This window comes from Typopeltis vanoorti, chromosome 7 (assembly GCF_054136105.1).
Source record: "Typopeltis vanoorti isolate ZY-2024b chromosome 7, IOZ_Tvanoo_1.0, whole genome shotgun sequence".
NCBI classification, from domain to species: Eukaryota; Metazoa; Arthropoda; class Arachnida; order Uropygi; family Thelyphonidae; genus Typopeltis; species Typopeltis vanoorti.
In genome coordinates, this window is record NC_143555.1 from 57,995,283 (window position 1) to 58,018,142 (window position 22,860).

Consider the following 22,860-nt stretch of genomic DNA (forward strand, 5'->3'; position numbering starts at 1 on the left):
CTGGGTGTGTGTGGGGGGGGTGAAATTCATCGACCACCTAAAGACATTTATAAAACATTCCCAGCCTACTAGTTGGAGAACCCATACACAAATCACAAGGCCAATCAGAGTGGTATGAATTAGCACAAGGATGTCTTGAATATTGCAGCCATGAAGTGTACATTCACACATGCATACATACTATCCTACCAAAAAGAGACATCCATCCGATGCAGGAAAACGGCATTTGAAACATACATATAATCAGAATGATTGAGCCTCAGAAGATATCAAAGTTTCATACATTTTAAGGAACAGACAATCAAATTTAAATCTATTCAAGCAGATAATTTTGGTTTGATTGCAGTGAACTCTGTAGATAGTGTAAATAACATAGCTAGCAATGTCAAACTTACCATATTTCAAGAATGTTATCCTGATGTTCTTGGATTCCAAACTTAGCAGAACCACCCATCTATCCAAAATAAAGTTGACACAAAAAATACTTGCTAAACACTAGGCAAGAATAGATGTAGTAATTTATTTGTGGTGAATTGTAGAAGGATGAAAGTTTCCAAAATAGTTTGCAGGCCATATATAGACGGAACTTACCAGAACAATTGAAGCCTGGATGGAGAATGATATTTACCAATAATTCTTTGAATGGAGACTTGGTTATGCTCATTAGCAGTCATGAAACAAAAATTTCATTTAATTTTTCACACAATGATTCTTCCCTGTTGTAATGATTGTAAACAAGTTCAATTTATGCACCGCCATCAAAGAAACCCACAGCAAGTTGTTGGACATCAGGGATGCAGCTGCTCCATATACATCAACACATGAAGGCAAATATACACTAACACTTGTGTTATAATAAAGCCAGAGTATTACTATAGCACAACATATTTCCATTAAAATTCAGCTGGAAATGAGATGCAAATTATTGAAAAATAATTTTTGAAACAATTATTACTTATGAACTGTTAACTCTGTTCAAGGGACAGGCAAGAAAATTCCAGTTCAAAAACTCTTCAAAAAATCAGGCAGATATTCAAATCGACCATGAAACCTAAACAGAATGTATAAGTAGTAATCCTCCCCCCACCATTTATGGCAAGGGCCTTTCATTGCATATAAAAAAGTAAACTGCAGTTTACTTGCCCTCTTGGGCTCTAGTGAAATGCACATATGTACATACAAAACTGCATATTTTTTTATCTGTTATCTCCACAAATGACAAACTCATATGGTGTACCAAGTATTCAGGGGAAGCTCGTGCATAAGGCACTGTGGAATTGTAGCAGCCCCAATTTTTCTTGATATATAAATATATTTATATTTGCTTGTAATATTTAATTTTATCATCAACAATCCTATACAATTCTCTTATTTTATATAAAAAATAATAAAAATCCATCTTGTAGCACTTAGGAGGGTGAAGGAAGCTAGTAGCACTGTGTTTACCACAGTGTCATATTGCTATGCATGCAAGCATGTGTACATCATAGTAAGATGAGAGCTATTAGCCTAATGCGGCACTGTCCGTCGCGCAGCTCCACTGTTGTTTATATGCAGTTTGCGCTGGTAGTAAAGTCTTCGTAGTGCATATCCTGTTTACTCCATAAACATGATATATCCCATAATCAACAAAAAAAAACTTGAAACTGAACTTTTTGAGTATTCTACAGTAGACCAGACATGCATGATTATTGTAAATTAATTGACTTGTTAAAATGTACAACAGAAAATAATTTAGATTGTGTTCTTAGCGAAATGACTCATCATCATCATAACATTAATTACGGGTATAGATCATATTAGTCTGTTCAGGTCTCATCCATCCAATATCCTTTTTTGAGGTCTACCCTGTCTTCTCTTTCCAATTGGCTTATATTTTAGTATTTGTTTAGGATGTTGGGCACTGGCCATTCGGTTTACATGTTCAATCCTATTTTTGTTTATAATTGTTTAGTTTTTCTTCTATTGATTTTGTTTTCAGTTCTTTTAAAATGTCTTCATTCTTTTTTTTTGATCTAATAATGTGTATTTTGCAGTTCTCATAAATCTCATTTCACTTGTTTTTATTCTTTGTTTATCTTGTTTGTTTATTGCCCAAATTTCACTGCCATATAATAATGTGGGCACTGCTAAAGTATTATATATTTTCAAGAGTGTTTCTTTTTGTACTATATTTGGGTTGAGTGTTCTATTTATCAGGCCTATAATCTGTAAAAATTTTGAATTTTTTAATTTTATGTCTTTTTCTCCTTCATATGATATTTCACATCCAAGATAACTGCAAGTATTTATCTGTTCTATTATTTTATTATTAATAACTATTTTGCTTCTAACTGGAGTTTGTCCACAAAATGCCATTGTTTTGGTTTTATCTATGGAAATTTTCATTCCAAACTGTTCTACTATAATGTTTAAATTATATATTGCTCTTTGTAAATTGTCTTCCTTATCTGATATTATTACCTGATCATCTGCAAATAATAGCGTATTTATTTTGTTATTCCGGGAAATTTCTATACCTTGATTGTTTAAGATGAAAAGTGTTGGAGACAGAGGGCATCCCTGTCTTACTCCTTGGTTTATAGATTGTTTTTCAGACAACTTTTCATTTATTTTTATTTTATTATTATTTTTATATATATTCAATATTGCATGTAGTAAAATATTAGGTATATTTATTCTTTGTAATATATCAAACAGTATAATATCTTTTTACTTTGTCAAATGCTTTTTTGTAATCTATAAACAAAAGATGAGTTTCCAAATTAAATTCTCCTCTTTTTTTCTATAACTAGTTTTAAACAGAAAGCTGCATCCATTGTAGAGCGTCCTTTTCTAAATCCATTTTGATATTCTAATAATATTTTTTCACTGTATATTTTTAGTTTTTCATTAAGTATTCTGCTATATATTTTGTAGCATGTATTCAATAAACTAATACCTCAGTAGTTAGAATGTTGTTTTATCCCCTTTTTTAAATATAGGTATTACTATGCTCGAATTCCATTCTATTGGTATTTGTCCATTTGTATATATTTTATTTAAAAATTTTAGTAATCTTTGATGAAATTTTTTTCCAGCAAATTTATACAGTTCAGAGTTTATCCCATCTTCTCCTGCTGATTTGCCATTTTTTTATTTTATTTAGGTTGTCCTTTAATTCTTTCATTAAAATTACTGTATTGATAAAAATTCTCTTGACAATTCCTATGACTACATCAGAGCCTGAATGCTGTTTTTCAACATTAAAGAGAATAAAAACATTTCTGAGGAGCACTACGAATCAGGATAGGTTAAATGCACTTGCGATGATTTCAACGGAGAAAAAATTCTTCAACAGTCGCACAAATATCAAGGAAAAAGTTATTGACCTTTTCACTCGAAACAAAACAAGAAGAATGGATTTTATTTTTAAGTAATTTTGAATTATACTAAACTGTATAATTTTATCCATAATAAACAATATTTTTTCATGAAACAAAGCAAGAAGAATATATTTTATTTTTAAGTAATTTTGAATTATACCAAACTGTATAATTTTATCAATAATAAACAATATTTTTTCATTTTTTTTTTTTAAATTTTTACCATAATTTTGATATTTTATCCAAACACGTATACACCACTGTACTTAGAGTGTGTATGTATATTTCGAAAGTTGCAGCACCCCCCCCCCCCCATGATTTCAAGCCACGAGCCACCACTACAAGTTATTACTATTTATATATCCAAATGGAAAGAAATCCAATAAGATGTATATGTTTGCTGCTTTTTGAATGGCTTTCAAACTAGCTTCCCCAACCCATTTCCTGAAAAGAGCAAGAGTTGAAAATGCTAGAGATGGCAGGAGAGTTCAATGGTTAAAAACTCTTAGGTTTTAATTTAACACTTCAGCAGACTTCCAAACTGATTAATCTGTTTGTCACACAGTATATGATCACTCAACAAGAACTTCAACACATACTCCAAATAATCACCTTGTAAGCAATCACAGAGGTAGCAGATCCCAGTTTCTAGCTCATCATGAGTATGATTCATTTACAGAAATGACTGGTTCAGAGAAAAAAAAGTGAATACTAAGTTGCTAATGAATAGCCAGATACTGTATGATTTAATGTATATATTTAAAGTTTTTTTTTTTTGGGGGGGGGGGGTTTATATTATAATAAAACTAAAATATACATATAATCTATTTCAAATAATGTATAATATACTTTTATCTCTAGTGAAAAGATCTTGACATAAAGTAATAAACAACATACATAGCTACCCCTAGACTTATATAGTAACTGCATTTCCAAAGTTAAAAAGATGGAATTCAATCTCCAATGTTTACAACCAAAAGATGTGTTGTTCTGAATACACTATGTAAACAGTGCATTCAGAACTACAATAATGAAATTGCAACAAACTGGCAAGAAGTATGCCATTAATAAAATTCATATTTGAGATGCATTCTAATAATAACCTTCTCAGGTGAATAATAACAAGATATTACATTATCTTGGCAAATTGGGTTGGGATCTGAGATTGGGTGGGGCTGGGTTGTTCAAGAATTTAACAGCAAATTTATAACTCAAGCATGCAAATGAAAAAAGAGTGAAAGAATGATGAAACATCAGGAGACTGAAATCCCAAACAGTTATTTCATTATGTGGCAAGTAAGAGGAAGATTACTATGGAAGATGGAATGGTTTTTAATGCATTTTTTTTAAAAGTTTAATACTCTGTAGCAAAGAAACAAATGTTGTATTCATTTAAAAGTATAAGAGAAAAAGAAAATGCATATTCAATAATTATTATCATACCTTTACTAGATTGGGAACAAATTAATTTCCATGCCTGCAGAATGTCTGGATTGTGCTTCTGTAGCTCTACTACAGCTGCATAAGCTTGTTTCTTGAATTCTGGATCTGTGTCAAACCTTACTTTAGATTCCTATGTGTAAAAATAAAATCTGGAATAAAACTCATTTAAATACCATTACTTCTGCTTTTAAATCCACATTAATTCAAATACTTCACTAATTTATCGAATTATATGAAATATATTCCAGGATTAAAAATAAAAAAGAAAGAGAAGCTACGATCCTGTAAGATCAAGAATAGGGTTTGAAAACTTAACTAAATGAATACATTATTATTCAAGATGCTGAAATCTACTCTAACACAGACATGAATTCTATTACAACAGTCATAGTTTGTATATCCTGGTCAGAGGCAGAAGGTAAACTAATTGTGGATGGAAGTGAGTTTGGTAATTACAAGATTAAATAAGAGGAAGGATCTAAATAAAGAAGAACATGTTATTTAATTAAAATCTCACCTGGTTTTCCTGACAAACTCAAACAACAGCTTCCTTAAGCATTCCTCATATCAACTTTCCTAATTATACACTCTTGGACACATTCCAACTCAGAAGTCCATACATATGTTCGCTCTGTTATACCATGCCATGGGGTATCTACCTTAGAATCTCTGGACTCTGACTTTGGATGTAAACTTTCTACCATATTATACCAAATTCATCTGCTGTCTCTATCATTTCTCCTAATGTCATCAATCATTCCAAACGTTTTGATTTTTTCTCTTTAAATATTGATTTCTTCAGTCTAACTTTCCTAATAGTGAAGCCATCTTCCTTGAGGATTTTCGTGTTCACAACCCCAACTGTCTTTCCTCTTCTAATTGTCCAGATCAGACAAGTAGAAATGTTGAGACATTTGCTAACACAAATTGTTTACTGCCTACTTGAATACCAGATACCTTCTTTACTAGTGACCCTTCTAAATATACTGTGAATGTTATTTGTCCTTTAGGTAATTCAGACCATAACTTAATGCTAATCTCTTCTCCCATGGAGCAACATGCACGCAGCCACTCTTACCATCATGTCGTATGGCATCATAAAAATACCAAGTGGGATGATTTTCACAACTCCTAAGCTTCATTTCCTTGGTTAGGTTACTGTTTCCAACCTTCTGTCCTAAATATATGTACAGAATGTGACACTGAAATAATCCTCATAAGTATGGAAATATTTATTCCCCATTCCACTCTACATTGCCAGCCAAAAAGTGAGGCAAGGGTGTACAAGTGAAGAATCATTTGTACAGAACCAAGGCGTAGTTAGGGGCTGGCAATGTAGAGTGGAATGGGGAATAAATATTTCCATATCTATGAGGATTATTTCAGTGTCACATTCTGTACATATATTTAGGTCAGAAGGTTGGAAACAGTAACCTAACCAAGGAAATGAAGCTTAGGAGTTGTGAAAATCATCCCACTTAGTATTTTTATGATGCCATACGACATGATGGTAAGAGTGGCTGTGTGCATGTTGTCCCATGAGAGAAGAGATTAGCATTAAGTTATGGTGTGAATTACCTAAAGGACAAATAACATTCACATACAGGGACTATATGCCTAATAACATACAAGGACTATATGCCTAAATAAGTATAATAAAAAAAAAATTAAATCAGATGATTATATGATGCTAACATCACAACTCAAACATCAATAATAATAATAAAAAAATAAAACCAATAAAATGGTGATGGATTTGACTATCCTCTGTGTACAGGTTAATACACTGTGAGGTCAAATGATTATTTTTTCTTAATATTTATACTATGAATGGTTTCCTTCAGTTCTGTTGTTTTGTATTTGCTTCAAAAATATTTAATTAAAGTATCCTGATTACATTATTTTCTTTATAATTATCTCAGGATATAGAGACTTATGGAACAGACTGTATACGAGGGTTGTTTGAAAAGTTTGTTAAAAAAATAAGTTAAACACACTTTTTTTGAAAAAATCACCTTTATTTCTCAACATAGTCTCCATCGAGGTCTACACATTTTTCCAGCGAGTTTCCAATTTTTTCATCCCATCTAAAAAGTAGGATTTGTCAAAATTACGGAAAAAAGTCATCGAGGATGTCTTTTGATGACCTTGATGACATCCTCGTTCGAAGAAAAATTTTTCCCACTGAGCCAAATTTTTAAGTTTGGGAAGTCTGGAGAATACGGTGGATGTGGAACCAATTCAAACCTCAATTTGTGCAATTTTGCCATTGCGATAGCCGATGTGTGGGACGGTGCATTGTCTTGATGAAAGAGCACTTTTTTGTATGCCAATCCTGGCCATTTTTTTCTTCAGTTCTTCTTTTAAACAGTCCAACAATCATGCATAATAGACTCATGCTATTGTCTTAACCTTTTCCAAATAGTCTATCATGATTATATAAATTAAGTGGATATTAAATCCAACATCATTTCAAGGCCAAATACAGAATCCATAAAAGTTTTGTGCGAAAATTGACCAGAGAGTTGCGGGAATACACTCGCTGCCATACTATGACTTGCCCTAGCTGAACCTGATAGGAAACACGACTGCTCAAAGCGTCCGCATATTCGCCTCCTATTGGTCCATTTTGATAAGGTTTCACTGGTCTGACAGCTGTTTCAAACTCATTAGTTTTTGTCAGAGATCAGGCAGAAACCTAAGAGAGCAAAAACTCTCAGTACTAAGGAACTCGAAGCATCAGAGAGGTGTATTTTCCGAAAACAAACTCTCAGTCAGTGCGTAGGGTATTTACCAAAATAAAGAGCCAAAAGGCTTCACTTCGACAATGCAAAATTATATAAATTAAGTGGAAATTAAATCCAACATCATTTCAAAGCTGAATACAGAAACTATAAAAGTTTCATGCATAAATTGACCAGAGAGCTTGCAGGAATACACTTGCCGCTATATTCTCGCAAGCTCTCTGGTCAATTTTTGCACAAAACTTTTATAGTTTCTGTATTCAGCTTTGAAATGGTGTGGGATTTAATTTCCACTTAATTTATATAATTTTGCATCACTGAAGTGAAGCCTTTTGGCTCTTTATTTTAGTCTATCATGATGATTCCTTGGGAATCCCAAAAAAACAGTGGCCATCACCTTCCCAGTTGACAAAACGGTCTTTACTTTTTTCGGTGCTCTTTCACCAGGCAATGTCCACTGTTTTGACTGCTGCTTGAACTCAGGTGTGTAGTGGTGGATCCAAGTTTCGTCTACAGTCACAAATCAACACAATAAAACCTGCGAATTGCGATTAAACATCACCAAACACTGCGCTGAAATGGCTTTTTGCATGCATTTTGGATCGACAATCAACAATCGCGGCACCCATCACGCACACAGCTTTTTCATGTACAATTTTTCATACAGGATATTATACACCCATTCAGTTGAGATGCCTACAGTCTCATGTACTTTCTCTTGACAGTTTTCCATAACGATACTGTCGATTTTGTCAATCATTTCCTTCGTAGTGACTTCAATCGGGTGTCTGAAGCACACTTCATCTTCAATGGACCACGTTTAAACTCATTGATCCAAAAATAAATTGTCTTCAATGCTGGTGCAGAGCCCCATGAACTGCATCTAACTCGGCTTTGATCTGCATGGCCATCTACTTTTTCTATTACCACTGCACGAAACTCGTTTTTCTCCATTTTTATGAAAAATGCGAACACGGTCATTTTAACTGTTTGCCAAACGAGAACTATGGCTAAAATTTTGCTAGGGATCATGAAAAAGATGATATGTGCTCACACTGGTATAAATGAACAAACTGTGTTGCCATCTATTGGAAATTTACCAAACTTTTCCAACAACCCTCATATGTAGCTAAAACATAGTTTAAACACAGTCTTTATTTATAACTGTATTGTTCTCTTTTGCATGTCTTTATTATTATTTCTTTTTTATGTTCATTCCACCTGTGAAAGGCATAAACCTTTCAAGCATTTAATTCTGTGTGTGTGTGGGGGGGGCTAAGGTTAGATAATCAAGGAATCCCGCTCCAAACATGATACTTTTTCAAATCACTGCCTCCAGTAAGCAGGTGATCACAGTAGGCCATGAAATTCATCTTCCACTACATGTCTTTATACTGTGCTTGTTAATCTCTGTTAATTTATTCTCAGAATGATTGCTGACAATTTTTCTAAGCCTCTTCTCATGGAAGCATGCACTTAGAATATGCAGGGAAATTCCTCTGTACTACTTCTATTATCAGTTTTAATTTCCTTTTTTTAGAGACAAGTATTTGAGAGCGCTAAAGCCATCTTAAATTTGAACCACTGACTAGATCTGAATTATGCAGTGTAGCCATTGTACAACTTTTAATACTTCCATATTTGCTATTTCATTATTCATTTATTTACCGTTTGGGTGCTCACAACCACCTCTGGCAATCCATTCCACTCATTCACTACTCTCCAAGTAAAGAACCAGATCTACACACCCTTACTAACCACACTCTTAGACAACTTCCAAGTGTGACCCCTTGTTTTACTCCTACTCCCCATTACTGAAAATTTTCTTTTGTGTCAATCTTATAGAATTCCTTTAGTAACTTATAAGTTTCTACCATATCCCAATCCTCCACTTGTCAACTAAACTCTGTAACCCACACATCCTCAATCTATCCTCATAGGTAACATTCCACAGACCTGTCATCAGCTTGGTAACTTGTACTTGAATCCTCTCTACCAACTCCTGATCTCAAAGAATTGCAGGTGAACAAATCTGTACACAGTAGTCAACATGTGGCCAAATGATATGCCTTACAAAAAGGGATAATAACCTCCCTATCTTTACTTGTCAATGTGTTCTTCAACATCCAAGTAATCCTCTGAGCTATTTTGCCAACTCTTAAAATATGTGCTCTGAATTTCAAATCTCTATCCACCATCACTCCCCAAGATCCCTGGCCTCATCGATTTCCTGTAAACCAGTACCATCTTATATGATACAAAGTACGTAATCTATTCATCCCAAAGTGCATTACATTTACATGTACGCCTGATGAGATTTTAGCTGTTCACCCTGCTTACTGGATGAAAACAGCAGGCCTTATTTCAGGCAATGTTCCAGCCAAGCATGACTTTCATCTTGTTGTACCACCATTGTCATTTGGTTTAAGCCAATAAAGAATACAATTTTGGTCAGCTAAACCCAAAATTGTCAAGCCATCCTAACTTGTTCACTATCTAGGCAGATATTTGCTGATGGGATGTACCAGAATTGGAAACTTGTTGGAAAAACCAAGGTTTAGATAGTGGTCTGGGCTTTTCAGGTGAAGTGAGGAAATGAAGATGTCCATTCAAGTAAGAATTTAGCTATTTCATTGGAGCAGATGTCTGGATCTGAACAGTGAAAAACAGCAAATCAGCCCAAGTAAAGAAGAAATATAAATCATTGGTGATCTCATTAGGCACACTTATAATGACAAACTACATGGGACTGATAGTGGTATTCTATGAAAGGCATTCTACTGAAAAGGCAATTTTGATAATGATATGGCTTGAACTGCCAAGGGAAGAGCTTACAGCTTCATTAGGAGAATTGGTTAACAAGAGATCAAGGGTGATGGGAAGTGGAGAGGATTATCAGATGTTCAAGTGGACAATTTATGAAAGACTGTTGCTGACAGCAAAAAAATCTCAGCATGTTCTGCAACTATGATCAGTAGAATTGAAGGGAAGCCATTCTTAGTTGTGACTGTTAGAGTCTCCAGGAAAGCAATCTTGCTGTTGAGGTATTTGGCCTGTAGACGATTAATCTTCACAGAGAGGAAGAGATATTAGAAAAGGTGTTTGTCAAAATTTAGAGAAAGTGACAGAGACAGCAAATGAACATAAGTGAATGGGTTAAGGAAATTCTGTGCCACAGCGGATCATAAAGAGAGGATTCAGAGTTTTACATTCTCTCGCATGGGATGTCAGATTTCACTACTGCATGCATTTCACTCTTGTGATGAAAGGAAATCATGTAAAATAATCCATATATAAAAAGAGAAATAATGTTAGAAGTAGAGAAATTTCCCTAATGAGTGTACCAGATAAGATTTATGAAAGCAAACATACTTGAGAAGAGGTTAAAAAATATCATTGAAGAGAAACATGGAAAATAAATAACCAGCTGTTTTCAAACAAAATTTGTCAGGATCATATTCTCACTAAGACTTTCACTTTAAAATAGTTGAGAGATCATGGGAATATTACAAGAATCTTCTCGAAAAGGTATATGACAAGGTGCCAAGAGAAAAGCTGTTCAAAATACATATTGTGTAAATGGGACATTATATCAAGCAATATATAATCTCTGAGTTTTAAGTCAGTTGTTAGAACTGAGAGAAATAAAGAAGATAGGTTCATGTAAAATCAGGTGTAAGATAAGACTGCACATCATACCTACTATTTTCATCTATATGGATCACATTATGGAGGAATGTAGCATTAAACCTGATATTAAAATTGGAGATGTTGATCTCAGCTCTTTGTTTTATGCAAATAGGATTCTTTAACTAAACTGAATAACTAACTGCTGTAACAAATTTGGCATGAACATCGAATAAAAATGCAGATTATGAAAATAGACAGAAACAAAAACATCAGGTGTATTATGAAAGGAGACCCTATGAAACAAATAAAAACATTTCCACTATTTAGGCACAATTTTTAATGAAGATGATAAATTAAACATAGATAATAAAATAAATATAAGTCATATGGTGGAGAACCAACTGAATAAATTTATATGAAGTAAGAGAAAAATCTTTCCAAACACTAAACTTACTGTATACACAATGGTATTCAAACTAATATTAACTTAGAAATCTGAGAGCTGAGCTAGAAGTAAACTGAACAAAACATTAATGAAAAAACAGGGGAGTAAACAGGTGGCAATGGCAGAATGATATTTAAAATTACACCATTAGTATTCAGGAAATGTGTGAGCAAAGTTTAGCAAAGCATTTGATGCCATGATGGCAACAAAAAAGACCCATAGCTAGACCAATGTCTAAGTGGATTAATGAAGTTAGATGTGTCTTAGATAACTGAAACATAAGATCTGACAATGCTGGAGTCTTGACAGATAAGAGTAATTAGTCAGAAAATTGTCAAAAAGAAGTTAAGTAATAATGTAAACTTGTCATGTAACATCATCACAGTCTCCTATACATTCCTTGAAGTCAGACACAACAATACTAAAATGTCTGTTCTTTCATTACATGCTATTGACAAATCCCACAATGTAGTCTAACACAGCAGCTAAGCAGTTTACTGTGATATGAAGTACGAATACCATTTAAAAGTCAGGAATCAATAAAAGATACAGAATATGGTTTCACATGATGTTATCTCTAGAGTGAAACACAGAGCAGATCATGTTGCAATATGCTCAACAATAAAATGATAGCTGACCTCCGAATGTTTAGTCTAGTTTTACAATCTGGCAGTGCATGTATCTTTAAGACAATTAAGACATTTCCAGTTAAGAAATTAAACTGCTGGGTGATAAGTATATAAATGCTATACAATGCATTATTACTTTTAAACACATTTAGGATATAAATTATGGCTATACGAGGGTGGTCTGAAAAGTTCTCGGCATTGACTGTAGATGGCAACACTATCGGCAAGTTTTCTTTTTTCTAAGTTGGTACATCTGTCATAAGCATCCATGTGAAATTGCAAGTCATTCTATCAAGTAGTTTGTTTTATACATCTGTCTGAAGCAAAAGTGTTGCCTGTATCCCTTGAAATGGATAAAATTGAGTATCGCAGTTATAAAATTCTTTGTAAAAGAAGGTTTAACTCCAAAAGAAATTCATTCGAAGTTCATAAAAGTTTATGGGCACTCTTCTCCTTCGTTTTCGACAATTAAGAAATGGGCTACTGAGTTTAAACATGGCTGTACCAGCCTTGAAGATGATCCATGTGAAGGACGCCCAAAAAGTGTAACAACACCAGAAATCATTGATCAAGTGCACGATATGGTATTAGATCACTGACGAGTCAAAGTGCGTGAAATTGCTGAGACTATAGGCATTTCAAAAGAACGTATAAGATATATTTTGCATGAAGAATTGCAAATGAAAAAGCTTTGTGCAAGATGGATGTCACGCTTGCTCAAAGCAGATCAAAAATGCACTTGCATGAAAATCTCTGAAGAGTGATTGGAGCGTTTTATCAAGCATAAAACTGATTTTGTGCGTTGATTTATTACTATGGATGAGACTTGGATTCACCATTACACACCAGAATCCAAACAGCAGTCAAAACAGTGGACAGAAGCTGGTTGTTCAGCGCCAAAGAAGACAAAGTTGGTTCCATCAGCAGGAAAGGTCACGGCATCGTTGTTTTGGGATGCTAAAGGCATTTTATTTATTAATTATATTGAAAAGGGTAAAACAATAACCGGGGAATATTATTTTGATCTTTTAACCAGACTAGATGAAAAAATTCGCGAGAAAAGACCCAGTTTGCAGAAGAAAAAAAATCATCTTTCATCAGGACAATGCACATGCCCACAAAGGTGTTTTGGCAAAGGGAAAATTAAGGGATGTGCACTATGAATTGTTGGAACATCCACCCTATTCCCCAGATTTGGCTCCCTCTGACTCTCTTCCCAAAACTTAAACTCTTCCTTGCTGGTCAGGATTTTTCTTCGAATCAAGAGGTGATTGCAACTGTAGAGGGGTATTTTGCAGATCTTACTGAGAACCACTACAGGGACGGGATAATGGCGCTAGAATAAATGAATTAGTCTTAAGGGAGAATATGTTGAAAAATAAAAATAATTTTGAAATTATAAATTCGTTTTTTCATTATTAGGCAGAGAACTTTTCAGACCACCCACGTATTATATAGCTTTATGTAACAAAAAAGTGTCAAATTTAGTAAAAGGAAAAACTGAGGTATAAAGAAACAATATTGACAGACATATCCAGTGGCCAAATGGCTTGTGGCATCACATCTTTCTTGTATACAATTTTTTATATATTAGCAATTGCTTTCCAATTATTTCTGATGAAGGATAAAACAACTACCTTCTTCAGCTATGAACATTTTGAAACTTTTTTTGTTGATATAAAAAAAAAAAAAATTCAAAATTTTAGTAGCTAAGTAATTCAATTTACTTGATTCTAAAATATCTGGATATTTCCCACTGCAATCTCATCAAAAAACATTTTGAAAAACATCAAATGTTAAAAATGCATCTGTAAATTAATAAATAAATAAAATGCAATTCTTTTTTAAATCATCACATATTTCCTAATTTTTTAACTAATCAGAACAAATAAATATAACATAATTTTATAAAAATGCTGAAATTAAAATGAAATCCAGTTATGATATAGTTGTCCATTTAAATGTATTATAAAGTTGAAAAAACTTATAATTATAAGAAGCAAATTGTATGAAAAAACAACAAAAAATGCAAAAGTCTCCTCTTCCTTATACGTATATTAGGCATAGCCTATTACAATTTGAAACTGTGACTGCCTCAAGGATAAGGTGGTTAGCCCTATGCTGCCTCCTGGTATGTCCTATGTCTGTAGGTGTATGTTCACAGGGCTGGTTTGCCTGTTCTCGGGGACAAAAAACCTGAGTTTCCATATGAAAAAACTCTCTACCTCTGTATGAGACCGGCTAACTCACCTTTAGTTGAAAGAGACCAGATAAATTCCTCATGTCTTGGATGGGAATCGAACCCAAGTCTTTCTGACCAAAGAGCTTCGTCTATACCGACTGAGCTATGGAGGCTCTTGTCTATGTATAGAAATATACATCTGCTTTTCTAAATAGACTAGAAATTATTTATTTAGAAAAATTTCATATTTAAACTGGAAGATGTTAAAAAAAATACTAATTAGTACTCTGGTTACTTGAATGGTCAGTATTTCTGCTTTCAAACCTACAAGCTCAAATCTCACTGTAGCATGGATGTTTATGAATGTCTTCAGGTGGAAGATGTTTTTATCAGCTGGTATGAGACTACTTTGCTCATTTGGTGATTTGTACTTCATCTCTATGGTAGGGTTCCCAGATTACCCAACCCACAGTGTCATGTACTATATAGATTTGCAACCTTTTGTGAGTGGGATTATCATAAGATATCCTAGCATATGTTACAAATATGTTAGAGTAATCCCCTGTTTTACCTTTATCACTGTCTCCTGAATTTTAACCCTTATTACCACTAATAACACTGGACCAACACTGATTCTCACTGATTCTCAGCCTGTCCTCACCGACTTCAAAATGACCATTCACAATATCATTAAATCTACAAATTAAACAGTAGTAAGACACAATTGTAACACTACTTTATTCAAAAACATTCTAAATATTTTACTTCACAAGAAATTAAATTCTTATCAAGTAAGATAATAAGCTGAAAGGCTATTTTACCGGCAAATTTGTTAATTGAAAGGGGGATGGTAAACCCCGTTTTATTTTCCATTATATGGATTTCGACCCGAGTTTTGTACCCGGCTATAAAATATTAAATAAAACGGGATTTACCATCCCCCTTTCAATCTTATCAAGTAAGTTTTTCCACTGAGATATACTGTCCATCTCAGTGGAAAAACTTACTACAATAAATGTAAAACGTAAGTAGATTACAAGACAGCTTGTTTTATAAAACCATGCTCCATAAATTCAAATCCTGGTTTACATAGCAATATTCTATCCAATCTCACTATATTCATATCAAAATCTTGCAATATCGAAGTACCTCTGGCCCGGTGATCTCAACATTCTATTTATTATTACTTCCAAGCCTCCGTGGAGTCTGAAGACTGAAAACTCACAGCAGATTATCATCTGCATCAGGTATCATATCATATTGACCTGTGTGATATACTCTTATGAAGTAAGCATTCATTAATTTAGCTCATTCTTCAGCAGCAGTTGTCTGCCTACCATTTGCATTCACTACTTATTTGTCTTTATTCATTCTTCTTTTAATATCAAGCCTCACACACTAGAAGCACAAACTTGTAGCACATTTGTGTGTGTGTTAGTTGTATACTTATATCAAAGAAGCATAAACAGAACATCTACAAAAAAGTGAAACTATAAAAGAGAAGTTGCCAATTAACCAGATTTCTACTCTTCAGGATAGCATCAAGTATTTTAGGGAGGTTTCTGATGTAGCATCTGAAATGTGAGAACAATATTCGAAGATTGAATGCATCTGGAATTCATAGTGTTAGAAGCTGCACAGTGATAAATAGGGTATTCAACAAAAAAAATAAAAAAATAAAAAATACCTAGTTTTTTTTTTTTTTTTTTAAGTAGGGAAGGATATAAACATAATGTTGAAATTATGTTTATATCCTTTCCTATCACAAGAACAATAATGTTCTTGTGATAGGAAAGGCTAGAGGTTTAAGTCAGCTGAAGAAGAGAGAGAGAGGTCTGATTTAGCTTGGAGCTGAATATTATCAAAGGGAGATGAAATGTGATCTTTCTTATGTAAAATAAAGAAAGGAGTGTGTTTTAGTATAGCACTGAGGTTGACAAAATTGTCCACACTCTGCTGGAATATGGCAGGAAGATCTGTGTTTAATACAGTGATTATGGAGGATCTTGTAGCATGGAATATTTCAGCACTATAAGGTTCTGCTAAATGAAAATGAGAAATGATTATACAGGGTGGCCCATAAATGAATGCAGGGGTTTAAACATTTCATAATTTTTTAAAAATTTATTATATTCTTTTTGGTTGTTGTTATAATGAAATACAGAACCTGAAGATTTTTTCATTAGTTATGAAAAAACACTTAAACCCTTCATGACTTTTGGGCCACCCTGTATTATCAAGAGTAAAACTATGATGTGGTTTAGGAAATATGCTATGGATCGAGAGTTGTGGAATCTATAAAAACCCATTAGTCCACTAACATACTAATTTGCTATATTTACAAACTTGACTAAATGGGGATCACATTAAAAAAAAAAATAATAATAAATAAATAAAAAAAGATTAGTGGGCTTCCAGGCAATGAAGAAATAGAAAGTTGACTATAGATGTAAGTCTTGAACTCAGTTTCCTGTCTACACATAAACCTAATACACACACACATTGCACACCATTATCCTTAAAGACAATTTTGGAAAAGTGGTAGCAGGATTATTCACTACCTTACATGCGAATGAAGGCTGTTCACCTACACTGCATGTGTGTGTGTGAGGGAAGGGAACAAAAACTGGAGACTCCAGAAGGTCAAACATGACAATAGTTAATTCAAGCTTCCAATAAGTAAGGTGGTAGTGTTGGTGTTTCACTAGGCAAGTCATCTATCAGTATGATTTTAGTTAGTGTCTCTCCAGCATAGGAAAGTACATCTAAAGGGCAACAATACTCATGAAGAGCTAGTGCCCCCCCCCCTCCTCTCTCTCTCTTCATGGAAAGAGGCCACACTACAGCAAGGTAGAGTTGGCTTAGATAGAAAGGGCTAAATGTTGCACATCACTGGTCAATCTTGCATATTAGCCTTCATAGTGAAATTATTATAAAAGAGTACACGACAGTTACATTATTATACAAGAAATTATCTTAAATTATAAATAAAAATACTAACTTACATATTGCCTGTATAAATAGGAACTAAGAAGAAAATTAAGCCATCATGTTGCAAGCACTGCCATAGTAATGGAACTGCTAGTTTCCATTAAAAAAAAATAAAAAAAGTAGGAATAATGAAAATCACAGAGTTGTAGAGAGTTGATCTAAAAGTTTAAAAAATTTTTTTTTTTTAATTTAATGATGATTTCGTCCACAAAAGGTTGTAAATCTATACATTAATCTATACAATCCATAACCTAACCAGAATTTTGCTCTGAAGACCAAACATCACTTTGGCTTTAGAATATCAATAAGCAGGGTGAGGATTTCATGGATGATAACAATCAATCCATGCTACAATGAAATTCAAATCCTATAGCCAGCAGACTGAAAAGGGAAATGCTACCTACTTGTCAACAAAACAGTAATGCTAAATGACACAGTATCTCAATCAACTCAACTCACTTTATAAAATAACTGCAGATCTCCAATAGGAGGTGATTCTTCTAAATAATTTGGAAATTTATCTCTTAGATGGGTAATTAGCATTCCAAACTGAGTTCCCCAGTTGCCCAAATGATTGAGCCGAAGTACATCAAATCCCACAAATTCCATTAATCTGCTTATGCTTTCACCTATAATTGTTGATCTGCAAATAAACAATAATATAAATTTGTGTTTGATTACTGGAATATATATCAAACTACAAGAAACAATCTGTTAATAATATTTTTTTTTCATGCCAAAAAAAGAAAAAAAAAAGGGAAAATAGCTATGATTTCTTTGTAATCCATGGAAGAATAGCTTTCATGTTTCTCCATTATATCAAGTTCCTTATCTAGATGGATTAACATCTTAAGGTTGTACCCATTAAAAAACTAGATACAAACCCATTTTGTTAAATAATAAAAATTCAAAAATTAACTGTCATTATAGCTTCATAATGAACTTCCATGAACAAGGCTCAAGAAATCCACTAGAGAGTTATCAGAAACAAGTGCCAAGAGAATTGTCAGCTTCCATTGAATGCATGCAAAATATATTACTTTCTTTGCCTAATTTACACTTTTCTTTTATTTATTTTAAAACATCATCTCATTCCAACAAATTTATTAAAGAAGTTTTATTTCCAGCTCTCTGGAAATATAACTTCTGGACCTGATATCCTTAATTCAAACACTACAGTGCTTCTTTTTTAAAGAATCTTAGTACTCGGGAGGGTGACCACCTCGGAACCCTGGGTGCAGCTGCTGGCATTCATTTTGTGCATGGCAAGTGGTCAGAGATTGCTTAAGAGTAGCAGTATCAAACTGCATACCCCAGGTCAGGAGGATAAACCAAGTTGCAATTAAGTGGATGAGCAGGGATATAAAGCAAGAGCTGCAAAAAAAGAAAACATTGGAGGAAATATAAAGAAAAAAGTGATCAGCCTACTCATGAGTAGTAAAAAGTGCAAGCAAGAAGGGTGACTAGTATGGTAAGGAAGGCCAAATCAGACAATGAGAGAGAATTAGCCAAACAGGCCAAAGTAAACCCAAAAGAGTTTTATTGTTATATAGCAAGTAAGAGAAAAAAATGACTATGGTAGAATTAAACAATGCTCATGGTAGAAAGGTGACTGAACCAAAAGAAATAGTTGAGTTGCTGAGTGATCATTTTGCAAAGGCATATCATTCAAGTGGTGATTTTACAGTTGCTGATGTTAGAGAGATGCATATCAACATTAAGGTAGATGAACAAGAGGTGTTTAGCATATTAAAAAATATGACAGTAGTGGGAGTGAATGTACAAGAGAATTGCATTGCAAAGTTGTTCAATCTACGTCTCATCTCTGGCAGGGTTCCAAGGGAGTGGAGAGAAGGTAAAACAGTACTAATGCATAAAGGTGGCTCCAAGAAAGAGGAAGCAAACTACAGACCAATTAATATATCGGGAGTGGTTGTTAGAATATTGGAAAAGTTGGTGAAAGGTAAAATACAAGAGTGGGTGGATAGGGATGCGACACTCTATACTGGGCAGCATGGCTTTGTAAAAGGTACCTTATTCACATTTTATAATAGTGACAGCAGAATTGGATAAAGGTAATGGCTACACCATGATACTGCTTGACTTTGCCAAGGCATTTGACAAAATACCACACGGAAAACTATTAAAAAACTGGAGCAAATAGGAATGGATATGAGGCTAGTAGCACATAATTTGTATATCAATGATATACAAATTAAAAGGGATAGGGAAAGATTTAAGAGGGAAAGTTGTTTGCTAATGATGCAAAACTGGGGAGAGCAATAGTTGATAAAGGTGATGAAGATATCCTGCAGGATGATTTAAATAAATTGGCATTGTGGGCAATGGATAATGATTGTCAATTTAATGTTGCAAAATGTAAGGTAATAATGCACTTTGAGTTGAAAAGGTTGCATATGGTGCATCATATTGATGATATTGGTTTGCAGGAAATTGATGAGGCTAGGGACTTAGGGATAATGGTGGACAAAGAGCTAAAGTTCAAAGGGCATATTGCAAAAGTTGGTAAAATAGCTCAACGAATTACTTGGATGTTGAAAAACATGCTAACAAATAAAGATAAGAAAGTTATTATCCCTCTTTATAAAGCTATGATTTGGCCACATCTTGACTACTGCACACAGATTTAGTTTTCTTGGGGACCAGGAGGATGGTCAAAAAGTTTCAGAGATAAGTGACCAAGCTGGTGACAGGTCTGCAGAATACTCCCTATGAGGATAGGTTGAAAGTTTGTTGGTTACGATGTTTAGTTGATATGCAGAAAATAGGGGACATGATAGAAACTTCTAAGATATTAAAGGGGCTTTATAAAATTGATGCAAATGAAAATTTTCAATATATGACAAATAGTCAGAGAACTAGGGACCATCTGTGGAAGTTGTGCAGTTAGTAGGAGTGTGCGGACCAGATTTTTTGCATGGAGAGTGGTGAGTAAGTAGAGTGGATTGCCAGAACTAGTTGTGAGTTAACTGATGAAGAATGGATTCAAGAAGAGGTATGATAGGATTTGTGTGTATGATGGTTGATTTGGGTCTCCCATGATGAATCTCCAGATTCCATGGAGATGCTGTAAATAATAATAATAATAAAATTTTAGTTACTGCTTTTCTCTAAAGTTACAATGTAAACCAACGATCTTCACTTTCTTCCATTCTTTTATCTTCTTTTTAAAGTTCAGATATCCTGATATTAGCAGTCCTACCTGTTTGGCCATAGTAAGACAGTTTACAACTACAAGGGACCTGGTAAACTCCAGGTAGGTCTAGAGGAAGTGGCTGGTCCTTGGGAGAGCAGATAAGAGATGCCAATTTTTGATATGGTTTGTAACAAGTTGTCAAGTCATATTTTTTTTTAAGATTTTTGTTAACTTTTCAGAAGTACCACGAATATAAGGAATAGTGACAGATTTAGAGTAGTCATTGTGGAGGGGGTTGGGGTTAACTGGTTTTAATATTTTTTGGATTTTATGGGGTTGTATCCATTGGCTACAAAGGCGTTAAGAATATGAATAAGTTCAGTAGTAAGGGCATTGTTATCTGAACTGATTAATTTTGCCCTATTATATAGGGTTTTTATAATACCATATTGTTGGGAGGGGAGATGGTGTGAACGCTGGTGAATGTATCTACCTGTATGTGTAGGTTTCCTGTAAACTGAGAAAGCCAGGGATCCATTAGGCTGGCATGTATCCACCATCAAGTTTTATTCCCCCAATCATTTCTTTCACAGCAGTGTTATACAACGTTCTTCTCACTCCACACATGCTCCAGCATCACATTTTCAGTTTTTGTTTCAATCATGAAGAGAGAAATATGAGCCAGTAGTGCATGGTATCGTTACAAAGCTTTATTTGAAAACAGTAAAACTTGCATACTTCAAGCAAACCAAGTAAATTTTTCATATCATATATATATTTAAATTACAGTCATCATTTCTAATAAATATTATAATCAAATCAATGCATTCATTCAGTTCAATATTAACATTACACGTAAATACAGTGTGCTTAAGCAATAGACAATCTATTATTAAAAAATAAAAATTGTTCTTTTCTCATAATATAATTTCATTAACAAAAGAAACCAGTCATTATTTCTGAATGAAAGAATAAAATCTCTGGTCAAAGACTTTTTCAAAATCTAAAAACACTAAATATAATATGAGGGAAGATTATATTCATTTGCTTTTTTTCTATTACTTGGTGAATAGTGTGGATATGATCTATTGTAGAGAATCTTGCAATGAATCCTGATTGTTCAATATGACTGTGCATCATCCAAAAATCTTGTGATCCTATTTAATAAAATGGATATAAACATTTTGTATAATTGTGATAGCAAACTGATTTGCCTATAATTACTGATATCATCCCTATTGTCTTTTTTATGTACTAAGATAATCAAGGATTCCAAATTTCCTCAAGAGTTATTTCAGAGAATTTCATTTTTAGGGTACAATCCGTTGACAAGGTAACTAATTGTTCTTCTTGTAACGAAAATTCACAACTCGATGTATTAACTGTGCCAAATGGATTTCGTATCCAGTCATAATTGTGTGTATTTAAGTAAGGAAAGTAACTTGAAATATTTTCTTCCAATATTGTTAAATGTTCTGTTATAACGGAAATAATTCCCTCGACATTTTATTATGGATCAAAGGAAACTTATGTACTGTATTTTTTTCTGATATGCGGTTTTTCCAAAAAGACACTTTTTTTCTAAAAAGCTGACAATTTGTCAGTGGGTGTTCAAAATATTTTCATTTTTTCCTTGGATACTTGTATTAATGCTATATAAGTAATTAAAAATATCGTCTAAATATGCTATTTTAACACACCAAATATCATTTTGAAGACATTTTACGAAAGCATCTGTACCTTCATTTTGAAAAAGGCCAATAATTTATTCTTAAGTTCTAAAATTCGGAATAGTATTTTGCCCTGGATAACAATCTTATTTCAGTGTGCAAAAGCAAAGATTCATACTTGGCTTCCATAGATATGCAACATTTTTTTTTGAAAAGGCGTGCTTTTAAAAGGTCTTGACTTGATGTAATTTACCATATTTACAAGTTGGTCTAGTACAGGTTTTAATATTGCCGATAATGTTTTTGAAACTAGGGATTCTCTGTACAAAAAACAGTGTGTATATATAATATTTGACTTTATTTTCTTTGAAAGGGTAACAAATCCTGTTATAGAGCATACCATTGATGGAGCACTGTCCACACAAATTCCTAAACACAGCTCCCATAAAAGTTTAAAATTTTCTAAATATGACGTAATAGAGTCAAAAATATGTTGATCTGTTGTACGTTCGGTAAGTTCTCTGCAGCATAGAAATTGATTCACTATTTTGTTTTCATTAATGAGACGAACGAATCCTAGTATATGAGCTTTACCGCTAATGTC

The 22,860-nt window shown here is 33.6% G+C and overlaps 1 protein-coding gene across 1 annotated transcript in view; it reads right to left on the reverse strand.

Annotated features, from left to right (window-relative positions):
* Nucleotides 1-22,860, reverse strand: part of ArgRS (arginine--tRNA ligase-like protein) — a 222,651-nt gene that overhangs the window by 111,976 nt on the left and 87,815 nt on the right. Inside the window, exons 5-6 of the mRNA XM_090395884.1 lie at nucleotides 17,889-18,072; nucleotides 4,809-4,938 (exon numbers count right to left, since the gene is read on the reverse strand). Coding sequence (XP_090252010.1) covers nucleotides 4,809-4,938; nucleotides 17,889-18,072 — 314 coding nt within the window. The remainder of the gene's footprint in view (nucleotides 1-4,808; nucleotides 4,939-17,888; nucleotides 18,073-22,860) is intronic.